The 16,062-nt window shown below is 35.6% G+C and overlaps 2 protein-coding genes across 4 annotated transcripts in view; one reads left to right on the top strand and one right to left on the bottom strand.

The window, feature by feature from the left end:
• Positions 1–16,062, bottom strand: part of LOC142335302 (putative protein-lysine deacylase ABHD14B) — a 568,842-nt gene that overhangs the window by 378,636 nt on the left and 174,144 nt on the right. The gene's annotated exons all lie outside the window — the stretch shown is intronic.
• Positions 1–16,062, top strand: part of LOC142335236 (uncharacterized) — a 144,865-nt gene that overhangs the window by 30,525 nt on the left and 98,278 nt on the right. For both annotated transcript variants that reach the window (XR_012758863.1, XM_075383654.1), the window contains 4 exons: positions 10,886–11,032; positions 11,738–11,854; positions 12,126–12,197; positions 14,321–14,566. Coding sequence is in view for 1 of the 2 variants with exons in the window: in XM_075383654.1 (XP_075239769.1) it covers positions 10,886–11,032; positions 11,738–11,854; positions 12,126–12,197; positions 14,321–14,566 (582 nt within the window). In the remaining variant the exon portion in view is untranslated. The remainder of the gene's footprint in view (positions 1–10,885; positions 11,033–11,737; positions 11,855–12,125; positions 12,198–14,320; positions 14,567–16,062) is intronic.

Genomic DNA, 16,062 nt, shown 5'->3' with positions numbered 1-16,062 from the left:
ATGAAAAAAATATTTTTAATAGCCGCCCTCATCTTCTCAGCCGGCTATTATAGCGCTCCTATTTTTTTTTTACAATTCAAAGAATTTGAATTGTATTGGGGCGCTGTCTTTTTACGACTCGAAGAGGAGTATTGGAGAAGTCCTTTTTTTTTTTTAATCAATTTTATTGGAGTGAATTTTGAAGCGGGAAATGAAACGCGCGAAAAAATTTAGAGCGCTTTTGGTGCTGAACAAAAGTGAAGAGTAGAGCGAAACGAGAGTGGTTTTTTGTTCATACCGCTGTTTTTGAGAGAGCGAGAAATTGATGTGTGAAAAAATTTTCTCTGAGCTAGCGAAATTTTTTTGTTCACGTGCGGCTTTTAAAAGCAGTTTATTTGCAATTTTTCTTGTTTATTGGGTTTGATTATGATATTGTATTGGATTTGGGCTCGTTCTGATAGGAATTGAAGGTTTCAAGTAGTTAATTTGAGTTTATGCAAATTTGGAGGTTTTTGATCAGTTTTGCTGATTTTTCGACGAAATTTAATGTATTTTGGCCTTTTGTTTTCTTTTACTGCTTTAAGTGCAATTTGCATAGAAGCTCGTTGCTCAATGAATATCAGGGATACAAACTGATTACAATTTTGTTGGTATAAAACTTTTTTTCTGAAGAAAAATGACAGAAAAACTGATAATTTTTTAACCACTTTTTTAATTTTTTGCTTTTTTTCGTTTTTTTTTCAATCGTCGGCAATTTTTTTAGCTTGCTATAACTTGCCCATTGTTTTGCGAGCATTTCATTGCTCTATTTGCTCAAAGTAACTTTATTTGGCTTTCTTTTTTCTTGTAAAATTAAAAAAAACACCTTACTTTTTCTCGTTTTTCTGTTCAATTTGTTTTTAAATGTCGTTTCTATTCTTCCTCAGCCTTTGATAGCATTTGGGGGGTTTTATAGAGGAAGTCAGTTGTTGTAGTTCTTTTGGATGTCTTTCATTTTGATTGATATTTGTTTCGAGTTGTTTTTGTTAAAGAAAATCGAGTAAATCAGAGCAAATTTTGGCCACTTTTTGTCTTTTTTCTAAGTTTTTTGCCTATTTCTTCCAATTTAATGATTTTTGTTGGTAACTTTTTCTCAATAAGGAGCATTTTTGTAGGTGTCGATACTTTGAATTTGCACTTGAATGCTTAGCAGGACAGTTTTCATTTAAACAAATTATACAAAACTCTAATTCGTTAAGGATTTTTTCTTAGTCTTTTTTTAGTTTGATGTTTAAGGTTTCTCTGCAAGTACTAGGTGGTCGATTGATCTAGCCAAATATATAACTAATTGATTTCTATGAGTTATGGATGGGAAGCTGCATGTTTTCTTTTTGTAGAGAATTTTGTTTGGATTTTTAGAGAATATTATTTTTTGATTTCGTCCTTTGTCATGTTTCCAGTTCTCCAGTCTTTTCTTTGTGAATTGGTTACACTGTCTGTCGATTGGTAATATGCTGGTGATGCATCTGATTAGTGAGAATAGTCAGATTTTTACTTCGAGTCGTTTCCGGAATTTTTCCGGCTATGTTTTTTTTTAAGATCTGTTCACACATTTTCATGATTTTTGAAGTCAAATTGGAGTAGTGATTTTGGTCACGCCGAAACAGGAAATGGAGCGAAAAAGCGAGTGGTTTTGCGGCGTGAATTTTTTTCGCTCTAATTTTAAAGTAGATTGCGAAAATGGTGTTTGAACAAAAATTCGGTTTTTCGGTAGTGGTTTTTTGTTCACATGCGGCAATTTCACTCTGATTTTTACTGTTTTTTCGATTTTTTGGATCGAATTTTTTTCTAAATGGTTTCCCAATCAATTCACAGCTCATTCTAGGCCTAATTTTTGTTTGAATTAAATTTTCATTTCTCGCTAGTGGTTTTTTTGTTCACATGCGGCATTTTGACATTGATTTTTTGTCGTTTTTTTTTAATTTTTTGATCTGATTTTTTTAAAATGGTTTTCTCAATTCACTCATAGTCCATTCTAGGTCTAGTTTTTCTGTTTAGTCAATGAAAATTCTTTGAATTGTACGTCAGGACTTGTCCTGCTATGTTTTTTTACTTCGTCGAATAAAAAAATTTTTCGCTTTACCTCATTTTGCCGCCTTTTCAACATTTTGCGTGAAATCTTTTTGACTTCTCTAGGCTAGTTTCTCTCTTCTCTCATTCTGCTAAAAGTGATTTTGAACATCAGTTGCTCAGCAAAGCAATTCAAACTGAACAGAGTCAGTATAAAAAATTGAAGTCAGAAGTAGAAACGGGATAAACCCATAAAGCCTAATTTTAGATGCCCGCTATTTGAATGTCGTTCCTCTAAGTATTAGTTACCATCTCTAATGCTTATTGGTATTGATAGTAGCCCCTGTAGCCTCTCTCTAAGAAAGAGAAGTATGTTCAACTACGAAATGCCATCAAAATAAATCGGACTTAAAAAAACGTTTTTGTACAAAAATCTTTTTTTTTCAATATCTTCTGTTATTTCAATCCCAATAATGCTTATTGGAATCAACGGCGGCTATTTTCCGGCAATCTGCCGGGTATGTTATATTGTAGTTTTTAATTGACGACGTCAGCCTCTCAAACGGATATTTTTTAGGCGATCTCCTTTTTTTACAATTCAATGAATTTGAATTGTATTGGGGCGCTGTCTTTTTTTACGACTCGAAGAGGAGTATTGGAGAAGTCCTTTTTTAAATCAATTTTATTGGGGTGAATTTTGAAGCAGGAAATGAAACACGTGAAAAAATTTGGAGTGATTTTGTTGTGAGCGAAAAAAAATTGGTTTTCTTTTTTCATATCACTGTTTTCTAGAGAGCGAGAAATTGAGGTATGCAAAAAAATTCTGTTATGAAGCGAAATTTTTTGTTCACATGCGGCATTTTAAAGAAGTTTTTTCGCGTCCTCAATTCCAGGCGGCTCTTATTGCGCTCCTAAATTTTTTTACAATTCAAAGAATTTGAATTGTATTGGGGCGCTGTTTTTACGACTCGAAGAGGAGTATTGGCGAAGTCCTTTTTTTAAATCAATTTTATTGGAGTGAATTTTGAAGCGGGAATTGAAACGCGTGAAAAATTTTGCTGAACAAAAGTGAAGAGCGGAGCGAAAAGAGAGTGGTTTTTGTTCATACAGCTGTTTTTTAGAGTTTTGATGGGAATTCAAGGTTTCAAGTTGTTAATTTGAGTTTAATGCTAATTTGGAGGTTTTTGATCAGTTTTGCTAATTTTTAGACGAACCTTAATGATATTTTGCCTGTTTTTTTTGTTTTAATGCTTTAAGTGGGATTTGAATAGAAGCTCGTTGAGTAACGAATACTCAGATACCAATTGACTAAATTTTTTTTGATAATCATTTAAATGAAAATTGTAAGAAAAATTGAGAAATTTTACAAAATTTCTCTTATTTTTTTGCAGTTTTTCTTTTTTTAAATCTTGGACAAGTTTCCTAACCTATTGTGACTTGCCCATTGTTTTGTGAGCTTTTCGTTGCTCTAATTCCAAAGGAACTTTATGCGGCTTTATGTTTCCTAGTTCTATTAAAAACAACTCATTAAGTTTTTCAAGTTGTTTTTTGTTCAATTTGTTTTTGCATGCCGTTTCTATTCTTCCTTAAATTATTTATTGCATTTCTGGAGGTTCAGGGTTCACAAAAGTTGTTCTAGTTGTTTAGTCATAAGTATGGGCAATTTGTCCTTCGCGTCGTTTCCGCAATTCTTCCGGCTATGTTTTTTTATTAAAGATGTGTTCACACATTTTTTGAATGACTTTTATCTTCTTTGATCTTTCAAAACGGATAAACAGGTAACGCCCAGCGGGCATTAAGTTTCATTAGAGGCCCAAAGTGGACGTTAGTAGTCCCTCAAGTGCTTAGAGTGTTGCAGCTGCTGGGATTTTGCATTTTTTCAAGTTTTTTGCTTGAGTAGTCTTAGTTTGAAGATTTTTAAAAGTTGATGAAGGCCTTTTTCGAGACAAAAGTACTTGTTATAACCATTTTATGAGCTATGTGTTTTGGTACTACAAAAAAAAACAAAATGATACTAGTTTTTGCAACTTTTAATTTTTTTTGAAAATTTTTGTCATTTTTTGAGTTTTTCCATCTTCAGGTGCCAGGGAGTCTCCTTTAAGGTTTGCTAATAGGGCACTTCATAGGTTCTAGTAATAATGGGTTGGTTTTTGATATTTTACTGTCTCAAATTTTAGCATTTTTTTTGAAAATCTGCAATTTTTTTAAGGTTTCCTAAAGTTCTTGTCAATTTTTGATAGTTGTTCATTCTGAAGTGCCAAGAAACCAATTCCACGGTATGAAAGAAGTTACTGCATAATTGTTATTTTCAATGGTTTTGTTTTCAACAATTTAACCTTTTGAATTTTGAAAGTTTTCTGATAAAACTCGCAAGTTTTAAAGTTTTTTCAAAACATATGTCTCTGATTCATTTTTCTAGCGAGATAACCTCATACAGGGTTTGATAGTATGTTATTAAATAGTTGCTAGGGGGTAATTAGATGGTTTTCAACATTTTATTACAACGAAGTTCTGTTTTATGAAATTTGAAATTTTTAAAAATTATTGCCTATTGATCTTTGAACCAATTAATTTTTTAAGGCTTGGAATTGTTTCACTGGATAGCCTCTAGTTAATCGATCTTCAAGGGCCAATGAATATTTTCAGGTCTTTCAGATATAATACTGCACCAATTTCTCAAAGAAACCAATTCCACGGTCTGAAAAAAGTTACTGCATAATTGTTATTTTCAATGGTTTTGTTTTCAACAATTTAACCTTTTGAATTTTGAAAGTTTTCTGATAAAACTCGCAAGTTTTTAAGTTTTTTCAAAACATATGTCTCTTATTCAGTTTTTCTAGCCAGATAACCTCATACAGGGTTTGATAGTATGTTATTAAATAGTTGCTAGGGGGTAATTAGATGGTTTTCAACATTTTAATACAACGAAGTTCTGTTTTATGAAATTTGAAATTTTTAAAAATTATTGCCTATTGATCTTTGAACCAATTAATTTTTTAAGGCTTGGAATTGTTTCACTGGATAGCCTCTAGTTAATCGATCTTCAAGGGCCAATGAATATTTTCAGGTCTTTCAGATATAATACTGCACCAATTTCTGAAAGAAACCAATTCCACGGTCTGAAAAAAGTTACTGCATAATTGTTATTTTCAATAGTTTTGTTTTCAACAATTTAACCTTTTGAATTTTGAAAGTTTTCTGATAAAACTCGCAAGTTTTTAAGTTTTTTCAAAACATATGTCTCTTATTCAGTTTTTCTAGCCAGATAACCTCATACAGGGTTTGATAGTATGTTATTAAATAGTTGCTAGGGGGTAATTAGATGGTTTTCAACATTTTAATACAACGAAGTTCTGTTTTATGAAATTTGAAATTTTTAAAAATTATTGCCTATTGATCTTTGAACCAATTAATTTTTTAAGGCTTGGAATTGTTTCACTGGATAGCCTCTAGTTAATCGATCTTCAAGGGCCAATGAATATTTTCAGGTGTTTCAGATATAATACTGCACCAATTTCTGAAACAAAATTTGGTTTTGAACATAATTTTGGAAATAGGTATATTTAAAGGGATCAAATTTTGCGTTAGGGGTAAAATCTTCAGTTTTATCAATGATTATATATTTGTTAAGTTTGTTTGATTGTTTGTTTCTCAATTTTTTGAGATGATTTTGTGTGTTTTGTTTGGCAGCATTGAATTGATCTGCTGGTCAGTTAGAGTATTTCTAAGTTTTTCATTCAATTCTTTGAATTGTATTTCAGGACTTGTCCTGCTATGTTTTTTTACTTCGTCTAAAAGATTTCTGTTTTGTCTCACCCTGACTTCTTAGAATTGACTTTTTCAATGACTGACCTCACTCAAAAAATGACTTCTGAACTCACTTATTGAACTTTAAATTTTATGAACAGTTAATGAAGGTCAATAGTGTGCATCTGAGTAGTGCTAAACACATGCCCTAATTCTTGATTATTGAGTTTTTGATTTTTGATTGAATTTTTGATTATTGAGTCTTGAGTTTTTGATTTCGAATTTTAATTTTGGGATGTTTTCCGTTTGTGCTCCCCCAGTACGTTATGCGCCCCCAGTTACAGAGCACGTGCCATTACCTGGTAAGTCATTATGTAAAAATTTTGCACGTGCTTTTGAGGGGTGCAAATAATATGCGCCCACTAAGCTGAGGGGCACAAACGGAAGAGATCCTAATTTTGAAGAGCCATATAAGGGCTTTCTCCTTATAGAGCTTATGTGTCTCATAAAAGTGACAGTCCAAAGCTAATCCAAAAAGTCTAGTGGTCTATTAAAGGACTGGTTGTTGATATGTCTGTCTAATCTCTATAGTTTTTTCAATTCATGTAATGCCCCAAGCGTCTATCGGGGCTATTTTCCGGCAATCTGCCGGCTATGTTTTCAATGTTTTTGGTTAAGAGGTGTGGTTATGATTTCGTGTTATTTTTAGGCTTGTTTTGGTTGTGTTTTGAAGGTTTTTGGAATTTCATATGAATTTCATGCTAATTTGGAGATTTTTCATGTTTTTTGCTGATTTTTGGGCTTATTTTGCCATTTTTTGACGATTGTTGTGTTTTACTGCTTTAAATGGGTATCAAAAAGACCCCTATTACTGGAGCAATTTTTAGATAACGAGTGATTACCGTGTTGTGGATGCGAAGCATTTTGTTTAGAAATATAAAAAATGACGAAAATTGAAACTTTTTTCCTATTTTTTTGCAGTTCGTTTTTGTTTTTCGGAAGTTTCTCAGCATATTATGGCTTGCCTATTGTTTTGCGAGCATCTGGCTACCCTATTGGCTGAAAGGAATTTTTCTTTGGATTTATGTGCTTTTGTAATATTAAAAATTTATTAAGTTTTCCCAGTTTTTTAGTCCAAGTTGTTTATAAGAGCTAATTGTTTCATGATTTGGCTTAAAGTGTTTTTTGAAAAACTCTCATAAATGGTTTTTGTAGGTACTAGTTGTTTTGTTGAAGTAATTTTGGCAGAGACAGTCATTCGGGATCTCAATTTATGAAAAAATTCGATCAGCTTTTTAATTCTATTTTAAATTTGTTTTTCTTTTAGGTTCTTGTTTAATGGTTTTGTTTCAAGATAATCATAAATTAGTGGAGGAAGGTTTTGTCTGATGAGTAGTTGGATAACTTTTAAGTGGATTTCCACTTCGAGTCGTTTCGGGAATTCTTCCGGCTATTTTTTTAAGATCTGTTCACACATTTTCATGATTTTTGAAGTCAAATTGGAGTAGTGATTTTGGTCACGCTGAAACAAGAAAGAATTGGAACGAAAAAGTGAGTGATTCGGCGCAGTAAAATTACGCACGACCGTGATTACATTCAAGGTTGATAGTAAAATCAGAAGAGACGGGATAAACCGATAAAGCCCGGTCAGTAGGTCATTGAGAATTAGGTTATCAAAGTTCATTAGAGTATTTGCAAGCTGGCATTGGTATTAAGTTTATAAGCTTTCAGTTTAGAAGCTGAATCAAGCATAATTTAAGAATCCCACAAACTGCACGACGAATTAGATTACTTTTTGACACTAAAAAAAATGGAAAAAAATTCGGTCAATTTATCTTTTTGTTTCAATACCAATGGGCATCAAGCGCGTCAACGGCGGCTATTTTCGGGATATCTGCCGGCTATATTTTTAGTTGCTCTAACACGAAGTTTGTAGCAATTATATTAGTCCTGTCGGTCTTTTATGCAATTTTTTGCTTGACCGATTTTTCGTCTGACGCTTTTGACTTTTCGTCCTCAAAAACCGGATAAACAGATAGCGCTCGGCATTTAGTGACTGAGCAGCTCTCTTAGAGCCCTGCGCCTTACAAATCTCTAAGTATGCGATTCGCCGAACTTGTTTTAAGGAGATAATTTCAGGGCGTGAGGGGGGCGGTTCCTTCCTTGACCCACCTTTGAACCCCCCCCCCCCCCCCTCAGTCACCGCCCACCCCCCTCCGACACAGAATCGGAAACATACTGAATCGGCACAGAATCGGAAACTCCGACACATACTGAATCGGAAATTAATCGACTCAGTATCGAAAAATGGATTTGAAAATAGAAGCAGTATGGATCCATAATGCTCAATTTTAAGTGGCTGCGACTTGAAATTTGCTCTCTTTAGTCTCATTAGTTACCATCTCTAATGCTTATTGGTATTGATACTCGCTTGTGTACATCTCATTATGTCACCTGAGTATGTCTAACTCGATTTTGCGCTTTTGTTCTAGAATGTTCTTTGAATTTTTGAGTGACCTGAGTTCTTCAATTTTAATTGCTCTCAAACGAAGTTTGTAGTTAATTGCTCTTCGAAGTTTGTATCAATTATATTAGTCCTGTCGGTTTTGTATGCAATTTTTTGCTTGACCGATTTTTTGTCTGACGCTTTTGACCTCTTGTCTTCGAAAACGAGATGAACAGGTAGCGCCCACCGGTCATTAAGTGCTCTCAGAGCTTTTCAGCTCTGTCAGCTCAGACTGTTTGAATATATATACTTATGGTATCAAGACCGGTTCTTAAGAGGTTGAAGACCCCTACACTGTTGACCCCCCTATTGCCCCACCCCCCGCGCGTTGTTACATCCCTTCTGTTACCACCCACCCACTGTTGCCCCTGTGGCCATGGAATAGTTTTTCAACTTCTTAATTTCATAAATTTCGGCAATTTTTTGATAAAACTTTTTTTTGTATAATTTCGTTTTCTTTTTTTAGGTTCTTATTCAGCCTCACCTGCTAAGGAACCCCCTCTAGGGTTTGCAAATAGGTAACTGTATAATTTCTAGATGTTATGGATTGTCTTGCAAGTTTTTAACATCACGAATTTTATTTTTTTGACAACCTTTGCCTTTTTTCTGACATTTATAGTCAATAATATCGTTTTTTGAGCCTCAGGGTTCAGAAAACCTCCGTTATGGTTTAATAATAAGTTACTGGAAAATTTTTGTTGATCATGGATTTTTTCTCAACTTTTTAATATCTCAAATTGTAGCAATTTTTTTAATAATACTTGCATTTTTTTTGAGTTTTTGTTATTTTTTAGGTTTCTCTAGCCTCAGGAGCCACGGAACTTCCTCTAGGGTTTGATAAAATTTTACTGCACAGTTTATGGACGTAACTGAATGTTTTTCAAGATTTTAATATCACGAATTTGAGCAATTTTGTAAAAAAAAAATTCAATTTTTATGTTTTCGAATATTTTTCTGGCACCAGGGGCCCTGGGACCTCCTTCAAGGTTTTATAATACGTAATTATAAGCTGCTTAGTTTCTAGAGCTGCTTAGTTTTTATCTGCTGCTTAGTTTCTAGAGTTAATGTATTGGTGATATTTTTTATGACTCCAGATTTAGTAATTTTTTGATAAAATTTAAAATTTTTTCAAATATTTGGAAAATTTTTATCATGTTCCATCTTCGAGCCAGTGAAACTGTTTCAATCTTGAAACAGGGATACTAGATAGTCTTTTGAGACAATGAAGTCGTTCTTAAGATATTTATATTCTGAATTTATGCAAGATTTTGTTAAAATTTGTTGTTCCGTCTGACCCATTTGACTTTCGTCTTCAGAAACGGGATAAAGAGGTAGTGCCCAGTTTGCATAAAGTTCTCTTAGAGCCGTTCAGCCCACTAGTCTTCAAGTGTACGATTTACAGAAAACAAATCAGTCCCCCAATCCACTTTTGCACCCCCGCTGCGCTCAACTTAATCTAAAGCGAGCCTCACTGAACCGTGGCTAGCTACTGACGAAGCCAACCGCTCGCTGGTCGTTTGAGAGAAGTTCGCCCGACGTTATCCGGTTATGTTTGTTGCTATTTCTTCATTGTGTTTAAGTTTTGATTGTTTTCAAAGATACGAACCGCCTCGTTGGAGCTCTCAGCGCCTGATACCGTTTAAAGTATTGAAAGATTTAATCTAAATGGTCGTAATATTTTGATTTAAAGAGGCAGATATCTCAAATTCCATCTCACTTCTTAGTTTTTCCGTTCCGAAACAAAGCCGAGTTTCCCAATAGTTTCCACAAGTCAAGAATTTTCGCAGAGCTAAGTAGTATATCTGCTTGAAGTTCGATGCAACATAGGTACGGCAGAATCTGCTATTACTATTGCAAAAGTTCCATTATGTTTGTATGTAAGTGTATTTGTAATGTATTAAGTGTATTTGTACATAACAAGTGGAGGTAGTGAAATTGGCAGACGTGTCAAAATATTGAATTTTAGGCCAGAAAACCAGAGATGGGGAACATATAGTGCTTGTTTTTGATTGGTTGAGCGCTGAATAGTTCACTCAGCATAATTTTCATGTATTAAGATATGATGTGCAAGTTACTTCAAATATGATTAGAAATCGCACCACGCTTGCCATTAGAGATTACACCAATCCAAGTTATCAATTGATTGAAACGGAGCGTTAGAGTGAAATCATTAATATCAATTGTTGAAAAACAATTGTCTACTCTGCTTAATTTTCAAGTGTTCGCTATAGCTTTCCTTCTATTAAAACTGTTCATTGATACTGGGGATTCATTGTTCACATGCGGCAATTTGACTTCGGTTTTTGCTTATTTTTTTCATTTTTTTTTTCAATTGATCGGATTTGTTTTTAAGTGGTTTTCCCAATCAATTTTATTGTCCGTTATATGTTTTTTGTTTAGTCAATGAAAATTCTTTAAATTGTGTCAGGACTTGTCCTGCTTCGACGTCACTTCAAATGATTGTTTATCTATGATTAGATAGTTGGCGTAACAGGTATTCCATTGTTGATATAATTTTCAGTATTAAAAGCTAGTTCTGCTGAATAAGAGATACAATATTCACGCACCTCTCAAAGTGAGCAAGTTTCTTTGTCTGTATGTTAGATGGAAGCGGAGAAACTGTCTGAACAGAGAGATGCTTTGCTAGATAGACTTGGTAAGAGTGACAACAAACTGAGTCTTTTGAGAGAGGAGTTAAGTGACAAAGACGCAGTGGTCGCCGCACTTCGCAGTCAGTACGAGACGGCAAAGGTCTGTCTGTCTATATAACCCCTGTCTACTCATAACTTCGTAACATTGCTAAATAAGTTACTAGGAGTGATATACTTGGTTATAATAAACTGAATAATGAAGTCTGATAGAATGTTTAGGATCTTTTCTGTTTGTGCCCCCCCCCCCCCCGCCAGTACGTTATACACCACCCAGTTACAGAGCAGGTTCCATTATATAGTAAATCATTACATAAAATTATAGCACGTACTCTCGGGGAGCAAATAATATGCATCCACTAAGCTTGGGGGGGGGGGGTTAGAGGGGGTAGAACGTCCCCTCCCTTGGTATAATATTAGCAGTTATAGTTGTGTTTCTAACATGTTTATACTGTTAGGGTTTGTATTGGCTAGAGTCTGCTCTTAGCCTGCTCTCAATTAATTTTTTTACAAACTACAGAGCAAAGATGCATACTTTTTATAACATGAGATTGCGTTCTTGGATTTAGGGACATACCTGAATGGCTAGTTTTTTTTGAAGATGGTCATTTTTTAAAGCAGTCATTAAACAGTCATCTCTCAATTGCAAAGAAAAAGAAAATGTGTATGTGTAATGTTTGCAAATTACACAAGTGTATCCTTACTAGTAAAAATAGCTGATCTGCTTGGTGGGTTCATTGTAAACGCTGCTAATTGACAGGTTAGTCCTACCCTACTTGACGGCAATTATGTGATATATATGGTTTAGACTGAAGCTGACACTTTGTTCACTCACCAGAAGTCGCTAGAGCAGACAAAGGGCCACTTACAGAAACAGCTGCGACAGAAGGAGGCCGATTGCAATAGAATGGCCGTCCAAATTAGGGTAAATTGATTTTTTTTATGATCTTTTCCAATTGAGGATCTTTTCCGTTTCAAGATATTTTCCATTTTTACATATTAATTTACTGTGTATTAACACGTGCTCTGTAACGTGGGTGGGGGTGGGGCAGTAACGGAAAAGATCCACTTTTCAATGTATTGTTTTCAACAGATAGCTTTCAATATATAGTTTGCTCTATAAATTTTTCAATTTGGCTGAATTCGAAATTGAAGAATTGCATGTGTTCCGTAAACTTCCATGGTGTTTGTTTTAGTCACTGGAGAGCAAGATAGAGCAGGACCGCTTTGAGATAGAACACCTGCACACACTCGTCAAATCCACCAAGGTCCGTTCCTATAAAAATAGTTCTGAACATGATAGTTGATGCCGCATTATCAATCTTTAGGGTAATTTGGTTGAAATAAAATGACGATTAATTTTGCGTTTGATGGGGCTGTCTGAGGTCTCTTACCCTGCTCGAGGTCGACATTTAGTAATGAAAATTGTAACAGAAAGAGGCCTGACTTGCGTTTGAAATTTTTAATGGACTACTTGGAAATAAATCCATTCCAGTTCGAATCAATGTGAAATTTGTTGCCATTAAGAGTGCCAAGTTTTTCGATTTTTCAAAGGTTATTAATATCTGTCAAACGAAGTTTGTAGCAATTATATTCGTCCTGTGTTCTTTTTTATGCGATTTTTCGCTTGACTGATTTTCCGTCTGACCCATTTGACTTTTCGTCCTCAAAAACGGAATTAACAGGTAGCGCTCGGAGGGCATTAAGTTCTCTTCGAGCCATAAGCTTTACTATACTCTAAGAATGCGATTCAACAAAACTGTTTTGAGGAGACAATTTTATTGTGTAAAGGGCGGTTCTTAATCTAAAAAGTTTGACCCCTCAGCCCCCATTACCCACTTCCCCAACACTCCCATCGTGCACCCTCCTCCTGTCGATTTTAACCTCCTCTCATCTAGCATACCCCCAACGCTTGAACCCCGATTTTTCGTGGGACCCATTTGACTTTTCGTCCTGAAAAACGAAATTAACAGGTAGCGCTCGGAGGGCATTAAGTTCTCTTCGAGCCATAAGCTTTACTATACTCTAAGAATGCGATTCAACAAAACCGTTTTGAGGAGACGATTTTGTGTGAAGGGCGGTTCTTAATCTAAAAAGTTTGACCCCTGAGCCCCCATTACCCCCTTCCCCAACACTCCCATCGTGCACCCTCCTCCTGTCGATTTTAACCTCCTCTCATCTAGCACACCCCCAACGCTTGAACCCCCCTCAACGCTTGAACCCCCCCTCAACGCTTGAACCCACCCACCCCACACACACTCCGGTCACCCCTTCTAATGCTGGCATCCCTAAGCCCCATCTGGGTAATACCTTAGGCAAGCACTCGCCGGTCGTTTGAGAGCAGTTCGCCCGACGTTAATCGGCATGCTTCCAAATTTAAACTGGAAACTCCAAATTCAAACTTGTTTCTTTTATTCAAAGAATTTGAATTGTATTGTGGCGGTGTTTTTTACAACTTGAAATTTTTATTAATTGCTCTCAAAAGAAGTTTGTAGCAATTATATTAGTCGTGTTGGTCTTTTTTTAATGCGATTTTTTGCATGACCGATTTTTTGTCTGACCCTTTTGACTTTTCGTCCTCAAAAACGTGATAAAACAGTAGCGACCAGCCGGCATTAAGTTTTCATAGAGCCTTTTAGCCCGCTAATCTCCAAGTATGCGATTCACAAAGTGTTTTGGAGACTTATATTTATGGTGTGATGGGCGGTTCTTAGAGGTTGACGCCCCCCCCCCCCCCCCCCACTGTCCCGCCACACCCATCATCCTCCTCCTCGATGCACCCACCGCTGCGCTCATTTCACGCCCCTTCATTTAAGCTAAAGCTAGCCTCACTAAACCGTGCTAGCTGCTGACGAAGCGAACCGGTTTTTTGAGAGCAATTCGCCCGACGTTAGTCGGTTATTTTTTTAAGTGAATTTTGATTTTTCCCGCAAATGATTTACAACCCATACGATAAGACATAAAATTTTGAGCTATGCACTTGTTGGACGAGACATCAAAACTCATTAGGGTTTATTGTTCCCGCTCATTGGATGTATATATTTATATATGATGTGAATATATATATAACTAGTTACTTTTTGAAGTTTGCCTGATAAAAACTTGTGGTACTAGAAAGAGGCGGACAAGCAGCATAGTATAATGGTGAAGCAGCTGAACTCACAGAGAGAGAAAGTAGAGAGCTCTGGTCAGGCTGTTGAGTCTGTAACTTGTGTCTTGGCGTCTAAAGTCGGTTCCTCTTCTTTCTTTTGCTCAATCTTTACTTCTATACAATATCTGTTTATTTGTGTCAGAACATCACCGAGGGAACAGGCACTTTTTGTGTAATTGTTCTCACAATTGACAAACTCAACTGATTTTTATTTTGTCTGAGTCAAGTTGTGTTGAACAGGAGTCTCAGGCCTTGGAGCTACACTCGGCCATTGATCAGCTGAAGACTAAACTGGTGAAGGTGAGCAAGGACAAAGGACAGCTGGAAGCGGAGAACGCACACCTGTTGAGCAAGTTGACGGAGGTGGAGGCAACTGCTGAGCAAATAGAGGCCAGTGCAAGACACTCGGTGGAGAAATTGGGACAGTCCATGCAGGAGAAGGACACAATGCTCAAGATCAGCAAAATAGAAACGGACAAACTCAAGGTTTAAACAATAAAATCTCCCAGCCATCAGATTTACCGGCAGTTGCGTAAATTGGTCTTTCCCATTATAGCAACCCATGAGAATATAGCCCCATTATGGTATAAATACTACGATTGTGGGAGGTGACTTTATGACCACTACTTTATATGACCACTAAGACGGCGGGTTGGGGATATAATCGGAAAGACCCGAATAAACATCTACTTTTGATTTGAAAGCCGGGTTCGATGGCTTATAGTCTCCGGGCCCTTTCTGATTTTTTGTTGTATTGTACCGAAACTGCACACTGATGCTCTCAACTATGACAAAAATGAGGGATATGATTCTCAGTAACAGCTGCCGTCATCTCAAACGGATATTTTGAGGTGCTATTTTACACTTAAAAAAATTGTTGTTTAATTGCTCTCAAACGAAGTTTATAGCAGTTATATTAGCCCTGTTTGTCTTTTTTATGCTATTTTTCGCTTGACCGATTCGACTTTTCGTCCTTAAAAAGGGGATAAACAGGTAGCGCCCAGCGGGATAAACAGGTAGTTTCATTAGAGGCTCTTAGCAACGTTTAGTAGTCCCTCAAGTGCTTATTGTGATGAAGCTACCGGGAAGGCCGTAGTTTATGGTTAAAAGATCGTTTTTAGAAGTTTTTGAGCCCAAAATATTGCAATTTTTCGTGTTTTTGTCATTTTTCAAATTTTTTGTTGGACCAGTCTGAAATTGAGGCTGGTTAAAGACGATAAAGGTCTTTTGAAAGATATAAGTACATTTTATGGCCGTTTTAGGGGCTATATATTTTGGTAATCCAAACAAGAACACGCAAATTTAATAATTTTCACAATTCTTTTTTCAAGCTTTTTGAAAATTTTCGTCATTTTTGAGTCTTATCAGCCCTAGTTGTTAAGGAACCTCGTCTATGGTTTGATAAAAGATTACTGCACAGTTTCTTGTGGTGATGGAATGTTTTTTTTTCAATTTAAAAAAAAAATTTTTTTCACTATTCAAGTTTTTCCCAAGGACCCAAGAGCCAGATTTTCCAGATTTTGACATCATGATTTTGCAATTTTTATAACAAAATATTTTTATATTTATTTTTTTGGTACCAGTGGACCAGGGATCTCCTCCGAGGTTTTGATAATATGCTGTTGCATAGTTTCTAATGTTAATGGAATGGTTATCAAATTTTAAATGACTTGTTTTAGCAATTTTGATAAAATTATATTTTACTGATATTTTTGAAAAATTTTTATCTTGTTCCAAGTTTATGGATCTTTATGAGCCAGGGAAATTGTTCAAAGCTAGGAATATAGATAGTGGATAGTCTCTTGAGACAATAAAATGGTTCTGAAGATTTTAATATCACGAATTGTAGCGAGAGTTTGTCGAAATTTGCAATTGTTTAAAATTTGAATAGTTTTGTCTTTTTTCTGAGACTAACGATTACTCCCCGACAAAATTTTGAAGTCTTGTGGATGGGTCACTTGACAAAACTTTGGAGACAATTG

This window comes from Convolutriloba macropyga, chromosome 1 (genome assembly GCF_964194025.1).
Source record: "Convolutriloba macropyga chromosome 1, txConMacr16.3, whole genome shotgun sequence".
NCBI classification, from domain to species: domain Eukaryota; kingdom Metazoa; phylum Xenacoelomorpha; order Acoela; family Convolutidae; genus Convolutriloba; species Convolutriloba macropyga.
Note: the sequence above shows the minus strand (reverse complement) of the source record. Positions and strands in the feature narration are given on the sequence as shown.